The following is a 12888-nucleotide window of genomic DNA, read 5'->3' as shown; positions in this document are numbered from 1 at the left end:
ATACTTCAGTTAAAACAATTTTTAAAGGCCATATTTAAATTTCTGTTTTGTTCAGTTTGTGATCTGCCCCCTTGAAATAGGACTCTACCTCAGGAGGTCCTTTGTTACTCTTTACTCATAGTTTCCGAGAACTCTCCAGGCCACCTCTTCTGCTGGCCTGTCTTCTGAGAGCTCCACAGAAGGGAAAGGAGGGAGAGAAGAGAAACAGCCTGATATACTCCCAGTCAGCAGCTCTGTACAGTGCTTGGTGATGGTCCATATGTCAGAATTAATGGCCACGATTAAAGTTGTGCATTACCTGTAGACTTTAGCTGTCTCTTTCATAATTCTTCTTTCTTCTCAGATGGCTCCAGAAATGTGATGCCTGATAGTTTTGGTACTGTTTTTAATCTAGTGTGGTATAGAGGAAAGAACAGGGACTTTGGGAATGGGAATACTTATGTTCATACTCAGCCTCTGCTGCTTACTGAGTTCCATGGCAGGTTATTACCTCTGTCAGCTTCATTTCTAGTTTGTGAAATGGGGTTAATAATGTCCACCACACATGGTTGATAAGGATTAAATGAGTTAATACATGTAAGTTGTCTTGCATGTGCATGGTCAGCACACAGTCAATACTCTCGTACCCATTTCCCCCCCGACATAGGACCAGACTATTCTTGATGCCAGAGCTCTTACAGCTGACCTCGCTATTATACCCTAGCTTGCATATATATCAGACATTTGTAGTCTTTGTGGTGGATAGTGTGAGCATGACCAGTAGAGGAGTAGGTTCAGTGCTTAATACAATGCCCTGGGTTGAAAACCTGTGATCTGGTTCTTGTTCAAGGCAACTTTTTTATTCTGGGTTTATTTCCTGCCTTAAGCCATTGTTTCAGGAGGTGATTCTAAAGCTACTTTATTTGTGTCTCTTATCTCCATTAGGCTGTGAGTCCTGAAAGGTAGACACTATTCTTCCCATCTGTATGTGCCCTTACCACTTAGAAGCAGAGACGGCATATAACAGCATATAATAGATCTTTGTGTATCAATGTGCCTATCTCAACTTTTAAGGAGAAAGGACAAAACAATACAATATTGATTTCATGTGAAACTTCATTTTCTTTTTCCACTTTAGTGCAACATAAATATGTACCATCCTTGATAGCATCTTTTTTTTAGTATCTTTTTTTAATCTTCATTTATTCCTTCTCTAATGTTCTTTCCTTTTTTTAAAAAAATATATTTTTATTGATTTCATAGAGGAAGGGAGAGGGAGAGAAAGATAGAAACATCAATGATGAGAGAGAATCATTGATTGGCTGCCTCCTGCACGCCCCACATAGGGGATCAACTCCACAACCTAGGGAATGTGCCTTGACTGGGAATCGAACTGTGACCTCCTGGTTCATAGGTTGATGCTCAACCACTGAGCCATACCGGCTGGGCTTTATTGATTTTTTAGAGAGAGAATCGTCCATCAGTTGCCTCCCATATATGCCCCAACCAGGGATTGAACTCACAACCTAGGTATGTGCCCTGACTGGGAATCGATCCCACAACCTTTTTGGTGTATGGGAAGATGCTCCAATCAACTGAGCCATCCAGCCAGGGCTGTCTAAGAAAATCTTTATTTCTCTGTCACTTTCGAGGGATAATTACACTGGATACAGAAGGTTCGTGACTTCTTTAACGCCCTCCACCCCCCCAAAAAAAGGCCTTTAAATATTTTATGCTATTCTTTTCTTGTTTACATGGTTTCTGAAGAGAAATCCAATGTAATGCTATCTTTGGTTCTCTGTAGGTAAGGGATCCCCCCCTCCTTGGCTTCTTTCAAGAGTTTCCCTTTATCTTTGATTTTCTGCAGTTTGATATAATATGCCTAGGTGTAAATTTTTTGGTATTTATCTTGTTGTGTTATTTGTTGAGCTCCCTGGATCTGTGGTTTAGTGTCTGTCATTTATTTAAGAAAATTCTCGGTCCTTATTACTTCAGATATTTCTTCTGTTCCTTTCTTTCTTCTTCTGGTATTCCCATTATTTCACCTTTAGTAATTCTACCATGTTACTAGCCTTCCCCTCCCCCCCCCGCCCCTCCATCCCACTGACTTTAAGACTTGTGCATGCATGTACTTTCCCTCTGTTTCTGCATATGGAAAGGAAAATATTTATTTTGTGCCTCTACTCAGTAACCATTTGTTATTATATTAGGGCCTGTGAACCACTTGTATTCACTTTCCTGTAGTCTCTACCTTTTGGTTGGAAGAATTCCTCTTTTCACCAAGCTCACCTAAAACTCTTGTGCTGCGTGTTTCCAGCACGTAAACCTCATTCAGAAACTAGGTGGCGGTCTCTTGTTTTATGCAGCAAAAAATGAAATCCAAGTCCACAACTGGTGAGCTCCAACAGGAGCAACCGGAGCTTAGAGAAGACCAGCAACAGAAAGCAGCTCAAAACCACACACAGGAGCAAAGCAAGGCCCCTCCAGAGCAGAAGGGGAAGGCAGGCTCCTCCTCATGGGCAGGATTCCAGACCAAGGCCGAAGTGGAGCAGGTGGAGTTACCTGATGGGAAGAAGAGAAGAAAGGTCCTGGCGTTACCCTCACACCGAGGACCCAAAATCAGGTGAGAGGCAGGGTGACGGCGTAGGACCGTGGATGGCTTCTGAGAGGGTTTGTTGTTGCTTAGCTCTTTTCCTCTTCGTGGCTTTTGTTTGGATGGCAGGGATGTTTAGTGCTGTGCCCGTCCCAAAGCACAAGCAGAGGTGTCAATCCTGGACCACAAGGAAGCCAGAACAGGACTGGCAGAGGGGGCCTCAGAGGAGCCTTGCAGGGCGGCTTTCACGCCATTTTCCTCCTTTTCTGAAGAGCTTCCTCCTGTCCAGATGGTCATCTGTCAGCTGAGGCCCACTTACTTGAGGTTCCCCTGCAGTTTCTGTCTGGGGCCTCAGATTAGTGCTATGAACAAAAGTTAATCTTCAAAAAAATATTTGTTAAATAAATGAAGTTTTTTTGAGATTCTCTTGAGGTTTTAAACCAAAACAAAAACCAAATGTACAAATGTTGAGCCTTAGGACATTCTGTTGCAATATCCCTTTTTAGAATGACTTGTCATGGGTTAGAAAAAGCCAGTATAAGAAAAGGCATTTTATCTTTCTGGCTGAGAGAACCTCAGGAGTGCCAATTAGAGGAGGAACTCGGGGTGACCCATGACTGTATTCTTTCAGGTTGCGGGACAAAGGCAAAGTGAAGTCTCTCCCTCCCAAAAAGCCAAAGCCCCAGATAAACCAGTGGAAGCAAGAGAAGCAGAAATTATCTCCCAAGCAGGTGAGTAGGGCACGAGGCTTTGGCATGACATGCTCTGCTGGGGCTGGCAGCTGCTTTTTTACCTTGATTAGTTGAGCAAAAAAAAAAAAAAGGGGGCTTCTAAATTGCAGCTACATGCAGGACTGCAGCTTTTTAGTGGATATTGAGGCACACAGTCCTAAAAGTGGGGAGAATAGGAAAATAAACCCCCACATATCAGTTACTATGCTTCAACAGTTATCCTGTTTTACCTGTCCTCCATACATGCTCCCTGCCCCCAGGGCATTAAAGCAAACTCTACTTCACTTATAAATGTGCCTCATGGGGAAATGTATATTGCTCAAAAAAATACTTCAGAATGCATCTCCAACTGATCAGGACACACACACACACACACACACACACACACACACACACACACACACACACACACACGGAGCTATGATCACATCTAATGAGATTAACAAGAAGCCCTCAATGTTATCTAATACACAGCCCATATTAAAATGTCCCCAATTGCCTCAAAAATATTTTTTTGTGGTTGGTTGGAATGAAGCAGCATTCAAAGTCTCCATATTACATTTGGTTTTATATCTCTAAATTCTTCCCCTCCCCCCCAATAATATCCAGTCTTCCTTGTCAGCCCCCTTTTTTCCATGCTCTCAGTTTGTTGGAGAAACCAGGTCATTTGCCTTTTAGAATGTATTACATTTTAAGTTTAGCTGCTTTTCTTCCTTATGATGTCATTTAAATTGTTTCTATAACACCCCATACTGTCTATACACTGGTAGCCATATCTAGAGGCTTGATTCAGGTTCAGTTTTCTTGGCAAAAGTATTTCATAGGTAATGCTGTGTGCTTTCTGTTGCATCATAAGGCATCTAATGTCTGGTTGCCTCATTTTTGGTGATGCTCAAACTCATCAGTAGGTTTAGGGATTGTCTACCTTATCCCTCCATTTGTAAAGTCCCCCACCAACCTCTCACCTGATGGTTTTAGCACCATTAAGGATTGCTGTCTAGATCCATTATTTCAATTTGGGTTGCAGAATGGTGATTTTCTAATTTTATCAATCCTTTGCTTTTTTTTTTTTTTTAGTAGAATTCTAGAAAAAAGAAACTTTTCAACTTTTTGGTTACCATGATATACTATAGGAAAGACAGGATAAATGTTAGATATTTTTTCTCTTTATCAGTTTTCAGAATAATGAGTTGGTGTCCTATCAACCTCCTATGGTGACTAGTAAGATTTTATAGTATTATGAATTCCTGAGTTTTTATATACTTGATGTGTTTCCATCAAATGCAGTCATACCTGTTAGGCCAGCAGAAACTTTGCCAGGTTGACCCCTGAGTCCTTGTGAGATAACCCTGTCTTTGTTATTGTCCTTGCTTTCTAGTACAATCATATGTCCCAGCTCATCTTACATATTTTTTCCCTGGTCCTGGCATTAGCCATTTTTCCAAAGAACCCTACTTCCATTTCGGAGAGCATAGTAGTCTTAAATTTTTGAACATTTGAGGTCAAGCTTTCTTTCTCCTTCCCTACTCTCTTTTAAGAGTATCCGAAGCATTAGTTTCCCATCATCCTCAAAAAATCTCTTGTGTCTGGAAAGTCTCGGACCTATACATACTGTCTTATAAAGCTCTGTCTCTGAAATCCAATGTGCGTTGTTCTTGGTGAGGGAAAGGGCAAAGGAAAGCATCCACACCTGGGCTGACTCACCTGTGAGGAGATTCAAGCGAGCATTTGGAGTGGCCTCTGAAACACCTGAGCAGTGTGTTCTCTTATGCATTCCTGGTCTGATTTCTTACCAATGGGTGATTCTTTGAGGGTTTTTCTCTGCAAGGGTCACTCTCTGGAAGTTCCTTTCTTTTGGTGGACAAGATCGCTATACTTCCTTATTTTTTTTCTCTTGGGTGGCCTTCGGGTAATCTGATATTTACTGCTTGAAATTGACTATCTTTTGTTTTCTTTTCATTTGTAGGTGCCTAAGAAAAAAGCTAAGGGAAATAAGACAGAAATTCGCTTCAACCAGCTGGTTGAACAATATAAGCAGAAATTATTGGGATCTTCTAAAGGAGTGCCTCTCGCAAAGAGAAGCAAGTGGTTTGACAGTTGATGCCAGCGGGCTGGATAAGAGCTGGATTGCGCGTTTCTTGGTAAAGCTCCCAGGCTCCTTCCCACCCCAGTGCCATTTACTGAGGGGAAGAACCCCCGACGCACTGCCGATTTGTTGCGGGGGCTTCCTGGGCTGTGCTCATCTGGACTTTGTGTCGTTAGTTAACCATAAAGAGAAATATAAGAAAAACATGGTGATGCTTCTTGCCCATTACCCAGATTATCATGTGAAATTGTGTTTATAATTATTATCCATTTTAACTCTGCTTCTCAAATGGAAACAATTGTAAAATGCATTCTTGAGTGCTGAATTTTTAAGATGTATATTTTAAGTGTCTTCTGTAGATAAGATATTTTGTGACTTTTTGAATAACAGACTCTTATTTCTGATATATGTGAATCCTTTATTATTTATGAACATTTTTTATATCCCTAACTCTAATTCACTTACAGAGTCCTATATACTGCAGGAATTGATTAAGAAAGAGCAGAGAAAAATTATTTCCAACCTAATCTCTGAGGATGGGAGAAACTTGGAAAGTAATTGAGGGCAATGGGTCTGGCAGAGAGCAACATGTGATAATTATTTGCCAGATGAGTGGGTTATTGCTGGTAGTCGACAAAAAATCAGTTTGCAGTTGTCCACAGACACTAGCCTGGCTGGTGATAACCTGCATTTTCTATCATCAAACGCCTCCGCCTGAGGACTTAGAGAGGTAAGGGGTGGCAGACAGAGCAGTGAGCTCGAGGCCTAGCCTCTGCCTGACCGGCCTTTACCTAATGGATGGCTTTGAACCAGACAAGTAAGTCTGTTTCTCCATCTGTGGGATAAGGAGTTCAACTAAAGGTTTTGTGTGATCCTTCCCAGCTCTAAACTCTTTTTCTAATTAATTCTTATGCGTGTTCATATTCTTTCTCAATTTAACCTCAGTGAAGACAGAAATGACTTCCATTACTTTTCAGAATTTATGGTGTCACAAAAGCTGAGAGGGATAGTGAATATTAGAGGGTTGGAGTCCAAAAGGATCATAATAACCTGAAAGGATGAACTGAATCTGATAGGATGAAAATCACAGGGAGCATCATAAATTCCATCCCTTGGGTCCAAAAACTGCACAAGTTCTGGTGGGAGAGTTTGAGGCAGTTGATTTTGCACTGGAGAAACAACGTGGCTACCACAGTCTAATAGGACTGTTAGGCTGTATTAGTGGAAATGGGATGTCTCCTGTGAGTTGCTAGTTCTCTGAGCAACCAGACCACACCTGTAAGACATGTAATGATGAAGTTAGCCAAGAATATAAAAATGTCAGATGGAAACTAAATTGATCATGAGTTGGTTATTGTTGAAGTTGGTCATGGGTAAATAAAAGATTTGTTATACTCTTATCTCTGCTTTTGTGAACATTTGAAGTTTTCCATAATAAAAAGTTAAGTCAGATGAGTAACTGGTACTGACCTGCTTGAGAATTCTTGCAGTGTATTAGCTGTTGGTAGAGCCTGGGTATAAGGGGCAGATGAGTAAAAGTCACAAGGAATCAGGTTTGGATTCAGTATCAGGAAGAACTGTAATGCAGGTGGGGCCTGCAATGGGGCATGAGTCCCACCTCTGGAACAGCTAAGTGTGGGTGTAGTAATCTATGATGTTGTCCAGGGGATTCCAGTCCCAGGCGACTGGGCTAAAGGAGGTGGTATCAGTCAGTTCATTATTATTTGGCCCCAAGGTGACCCAAGATATGTCTCACCCCAGGCCCTGAGGCCCCTTTCAAGAGAAAACCTGATCATTCTCTATGCCAGGTTTCAGACCTCGTGGACCACCAGTTGGCGACCGCTGCTCTATGTAGTATATCCTTCATATACTTGGTCCTCATTAAGTCTGGGCCATGGTTGAGATGGTTTAGCTCCTGTTTAAACCCTCCACTGGTTTTCATCTCACTTTTTAAAAAATTGCGATGTAATTGACATACATTATTATACCCCCACTACTTATTTCTTTTATAACTGGAAGTTTGTATCTTTTTACTCACTTCACACATTTCACGCACCACCCTCCTCCTATAACTACTAATCTGTTCTCTCTACCTATGAACTTGGGTTTTCTTGTTTGTTTCTTTAAGATTCTACATATAAGTGAAAACATATTGTATTTGTCTTTCTCTGACTTATTTGACTTAGCAAGGTCCATCCATGTTGTCACAAATAGCAACATTCCATTCTTTTTCATGGATGAATATTACATACTAGAGGCCCGATGCATGAAATTTGTACAAGAGTAGTCCTTCCTTCCCTCCCTGCTGGCACCGGCTTCCCTCTGGTGCCCGGGACCCGGGCTTCCCTCCGGCCACTGGCAGGCACTTGGGACCCAGGCTTCCCTCGCAGCCCCCACTTCATCCAGAAGGTCATCCAGAAGGACATCTGGTCTAATTAGCATATTATGCTTTTATTATTATAGATACAGGTCACATTTTCTTCATTCATTTATTCTTATCTCACTGTGATTGAAATTTCAATTTTTCCCCAAAGCATGCAATGCCCTAGGTTCTCTAGCCTCTGTCACCTCCCCTACCTCATTTTTATCCACTCTTGACCTTATATTCATTTTTGGCCACACAGGCCTTCCTTCAGTTCATGTGACTTTTTGCCACCTCAGAGCCTTTGTCGTCGTCTTTTTTTTTTTTTAATATATTTTATTGATATTTCACAGAGAGGAAGGGAGAGGGATAGAGAGCTAGAAACATCGATGAGAGAGAAACATCGATCAGCTGCCTCCTGCACACCTCCCATTGGGGATGTGCCTGCAACCAAGATACATGCCCCTGACCGGAATCGAACCCGGGACCTTTCAGTCCACAGGCCGACGCTCTATCCACTGAGCCAAACCGGTTTCGGCAGCCTTTGTCTTCTTGGCCTGGAGAAATATTCACTCAGATCTTTTGCTTATATGGCTCAAATCTCAACTGCGCGGTCACTGCCTCCTAGAGCTCTTCCCTGACTAAAGTAGAGCTTTTCCATCCCTCTCTCTGTCCTACCTGCACGGAATTCTATTATCCTGCTTATTACTATCTTTCTAGCACTCATCTCTACCTGAAAATAATTGTTTCCCCTGCTTGCTTACTTTAGAGCCTGAAGTTTCATAAAATTGTGAGAGGAACTTGATCTCTCTTGTTCAGTCATGTAGACACAGCACCTAGAATTGAGCCTGACACATAGAAGGTATTGAGTAAACATTTTTTTTTTTTTGAATGAAAAAATAAGGGGGCAAAGGCAGAAACAGTACTCAGGAGGCCAGAGAAAGAGTTAAATATAGCCCAAAGTGCTTCATTCCTTAGTCCAGCCTGGTGCTGTAATAAATGATGCTTTCTTCAGAGCTATTGCTGACCCAGGGATATGGCTATTTCATTGCACTGTCTTGGGAAACAAATGAATGCTCCACAATGCCCTTAATTGGTTTAAAGATGGGTAAAACAGAGAGAACTAGACAGGGGCTTTATCTCCAGTTACCTTGAGACAGTGTGACTTGGGGAGTTTGAACTGTTCTTGCAATAACTTGACAATACATCTCCCCCAGTCCACTGTGGAGGGAGTAAGCCACTTTATTAAGGTTATACATGGAATATTCACAACCTGCTTGTCAGCTGACCTGTTTTCCCTTGGCCAACTCAGTCTGCTCACCACTTTTTCCCCTAAAATACATTAATAATTAAATCTATGAATTAACATTCAAAAATACATCTTAACATTTAGGATAGATGAAAATTAGTGTTCCTTCAGATAACTTTGCCAGATTTTCTTAGATCTAGATATTTCTTCTGTCAGCTTTAGCAACCCAGGATGTTTGAAACATTCATCTGCTTGGAAAGTGATTGCACAGTTCTTCTAAAATAATGATAGGACAGGCCTGGCCAGGTGGCTCAGTTGGTTGGAGGTCGTTCCGTATAACAAGAGGTTGCGGGTTCGACTCCTGGTCAGAGCGCATTACAGGAGGCAACCTGTCGATGTTTTTCTCTCATTCTCTCCCCTCCCTCTCTCTCTAAAATCAATAAAAACATATCCTCAGGTGAGGATTAAAAAAAAGTGATAGGACAAATGATCCACCGGATTCTCAACAGACCAGGTTCCTTGTGTGGTGTCCTCCTTTGGCACACCTGACTTTGTGTTATTGGGGCAGCTCCATTTACCTTGCCTGGGGAACACGAATGCAATGAGAGTTATGCTTGCTTACTTGCTGTAGAGCCTGAAGTTTCATAAAATGGAGTTTTCTGAATTAAACATGAAGGTGGAGGTACAGACTGCTTAGTTAAAAAACAACATCAATAACCAACATTTTTTAAAAAATATATTTTATTGATATTTCACAGAGAGGAAGGGAGAGGGATAGAGAGCTAGAAACATTGATCAGCTGCCTCCTGCACACCTCCCACTGAGGATGTGCCCATAACCAAGGTACATGCCCTTGACCGGAATCGAACCCGGGACCTTTTAGTCCGCAGGCCGACGCTCTATCCACTGAGCCAAACCGGTTTTGGCAATAACCAACATTTTTGTTAGCATCCAAGACTGAAGGCCATCAGAAAAAACTGTCAAGTTTCAGTAGTATTTTCCTGTTTGGTTACACAGTAGCCTGGCTCAGACATATTTCCTTTAAATAAAGAATCTTAAGGTTTGTGTGCTGGCCGTTCCTTTGCGGGGTGTTTTGTTTTTGTGGTTTTTGGCTGCTAGGTAGTTTTGAAGAACTCCCTGCTCTGATTCAGGATGTACAGTCCCTTCCTTAGAGTTAGCCTGCAGCTGTTCTTCAGCTGTCTTCAAAGGCCTGCAGCTTCTTTGGTATGTTCTTGCCTTGAAAAGAGGTTTTCCAACTAAAAAGTCAGAGCCCAGAACCTCAAGGCTCCAGCGACCCCCTTCTCACCATGTATTTGGCCTTCAGTCATCTGAGGAAGTAGGGGTCAAGTATGCCACAATGAGAGCCGACCGCCCAGGATCTTATCCCTCCGGCTGACCCAAGTCCCAGTTCTCTGCTTAGCACCCCTGCGACTCACTTTTTGTGAAGTGACTGACAGGCATCGGCCGATTTTGTCATGTAAATAGAAACTCTGCCCATGTAACTTGGAAGGTTCCCGAATATCTCTGTAGACTGCTCATGGCAGTAGCCACATCACTCAACTGTGAGGATGCCCAAGATAAGTTTGTATTTCAATTTGTCTCAGGCGATGTCAGCTCCTGCTTTCTCCCCCTCAGCTCTAACGGGCGCTTTAAGGACCAGAATTAGGCTGCTTTGTTTCTCTCAGGCCAAGCAAAGACTTCCTTTTGCCCAAGGTTGACCAACTGAGAAGTCACCCACCTGTGTTGCTTTGTTTTGCTGCTTTTGCTCCTGTCCACTTCCTTTCCAGAATTAATTGCAGAGTTAATTACTTCAGTGGCCCAGCCACAGGTGAGTGATAGGTACATCTGCAATTACTTTGGCTTCTGATTCTGAACTGGAGTTTGGCTGCAGACAAGCCTCTGTGCTTGTGGAGGAATATACTGAGAAGAATGTGAGAGACAGGACTGACTGAGCCTGGAAACCAATTCTGAGAAGAAAACCGCAGAGTCACTGAAACTTCTTGGACCACCTCCAAGTGGAGCATCTTGATAGATGGTGAATCCAGTTTTCTTGGACTGGTCCATGCTGCCCAGAGCCCGCTGCCTTTTATCAGACTGAAGAGTCACCTGGAATCTCCCTCACTGGCCACTTGACAGAAGGAAAGTCCTCTCTGTCCTTGAGGCCAGCGACTATATTTTATACTTTTCAACACACTTTGCAATACTTAGCAATGATTTACACATAGTAAGAGATCATTTAATTCCAGTGAACTCACTGAAGGCCATCTGTCCCAGGACTGAGCTGGGCTTGTGAAGGACAACAGAGTCATTTCCTGAGGTAATGTATGTGGAAAGGCCGCAAAATACAAAGTGATAGAAAAAGAAAAAAACTGCTGGTCATGGTCCCTTGAACACACCACCTGTGTTCTTTCTGCACTGCCTGTCTGTATGGATTTATCTGTCTCCACTCAAGTGCCAACCAGCATTCAAGTTCAGGCTCAAGGCCATTTTTCCCTGGGGACCTTTATCATCCCAGGGCTATATGATCCCTCTCTCAGTCCCTGACACATTCTGGTTGGCATCCACTCAATTGATAGATAATGTGACTTACTTGTCATCTCTTTTGTAGGGTTTGTCTCCCCAGGTAGACTGTGAGCCCCCTGATGGCAAGAACTCCCTATAATGCCAGTCCCAGGCCTGGCACATGGCCTTCCTAGTAATTGTTTACTGAGGAGGAGGAGGAGGAGGGATAGACCATCGTCTGCTGCAGCAATCTCTCCCAACCTGTCATTTTATATATTTTCACTTGCTCTTTTTTCTTACTCAGCCTCATTCCTCATAGTAGGCGCTCAATGTCAGTTCTTCTCACTCTCCTTTTCATCTTCCCTGAACTGACTGGACCTCAGTCCACCAGCAACTTCCCTCAGATGTTGCTTAATCCTTCTTGTGGCCAGAGTCCATCCCATCCTGGTCCAGCCCTGCTGCCCGTGGGACCCTGGGAGAGACTCAGCTGCACTTTAAAGACTGTGTGTGCAAAAAGCCTACTTGTAAGAGACTGATTCTCAAGTGTCCCCTTCTCACTTTCAACCTCTCTCCATTCGTCCTTCCCTTTCCTCTCTCTTGGGTTTGACACTGCACTGCTCGCACTTTTCAACCAAATGATACTTAAACATTGTGCTTCTGATGAGGTTTCCCCCTGGATGCTCCTGCAGGAAAAGTTGCTGGCTTTGCATTCTTCTAGCCCACGTTGGGGAAGGCTGGCACCTCAGATGGGGTGAGGTCCAGAACATAGTTCCTGTACTATGTACAATGAGAGGATGGGATTCAGGCGCACCCTTCTAATAAGGTAATATGATATGATTTATAATAATAAACATACAGTATATTTGGTCTTTGCCAGAAGAACCAACCATGGAATTAGAAGATTGGAACTTTTAGTCCCACCCTCTGATAGGAGGAGAGAAGGCCTGGAGGTTGAACCAGTCACCAATGGCCAATGAGTTAACCAATCAGGCCTATGTAATAAAACCCCCATAAAACCCCAAAGGACTGGTTCGGAAAGCTTCCAGTTGGTGAACAGGTGGAGACTGGGGGAGAGAATGGTGCCCCTGGAAAAGTATGGAAGCTCAGACCCTTTTCCCACCCTTTGCCCTATGCATCTCTTCCATCGGGCTGTTCCTGAGTTATATCCTTTTATAATAAACCAGTAATCTAGTAAGTAAAATGTTTGAGTTCTGTGAGCTGTGCTAGCAAATTCACCCAGCCCGAGGAACACAGATGACAACCTGGATTTGCAATTGGCACTGAGGTGGGGCAGGGACAGTCTTGTAGGACTGAGCCCTTAACCTTTGGGACCTGACCGGAGGTATCTCCAGGTAGATAGCGCCAGAATTGAGTTGAATTGTAGGA

General features: G+C 42.9%; 1 protein-coding gene across 1 annotated transcript in view; it reads left to right on the top strand.

Annotated features, from left to right (window-relative positions):
- Window positions 1–6852, top strand: part of RBM28 (RNA binding motif protein 28) — a 34282-nt gene extending 27430 nt beyond the window's left edge. The window contains exons 17-19 of the mRNA XM_080666321.1: window positions 2346–2602; window positions 3204–3303; window positions 5270–6852. Of these exons, the coding sequence (XP_080522447.1) occupies window positions 2346–2602; window positions 3204–3303; window positions 5270–5404 (492 nt within the window). The 3' untranslated portion in view covers window positions 5405–6852. The remainder of the gene's footprint in view (window positions 1–2345; window positions 2603–3203; window positions 3304–5269) is intronic.
- Window positions 6853–12888: the final 6036 nt, after the last annotated feature.

This window comes from Plecotus auritus (assembly GCF_963455305.1).
Source record: "Plecotus auritus genome assembly, chromosome: 4".
NCBI classification, from domain to species: domain Eukaryota; kingdom Metazoa; phylum Chordata; class Mammalia; order Chiroptera; family Vespertilionidae; genus Plecotus; species Plecotus auritus.
Note: the sequence above shows the minus strand (reverse complement) of the source record. Positions and strands in the feature narration are given on the sequence as shown.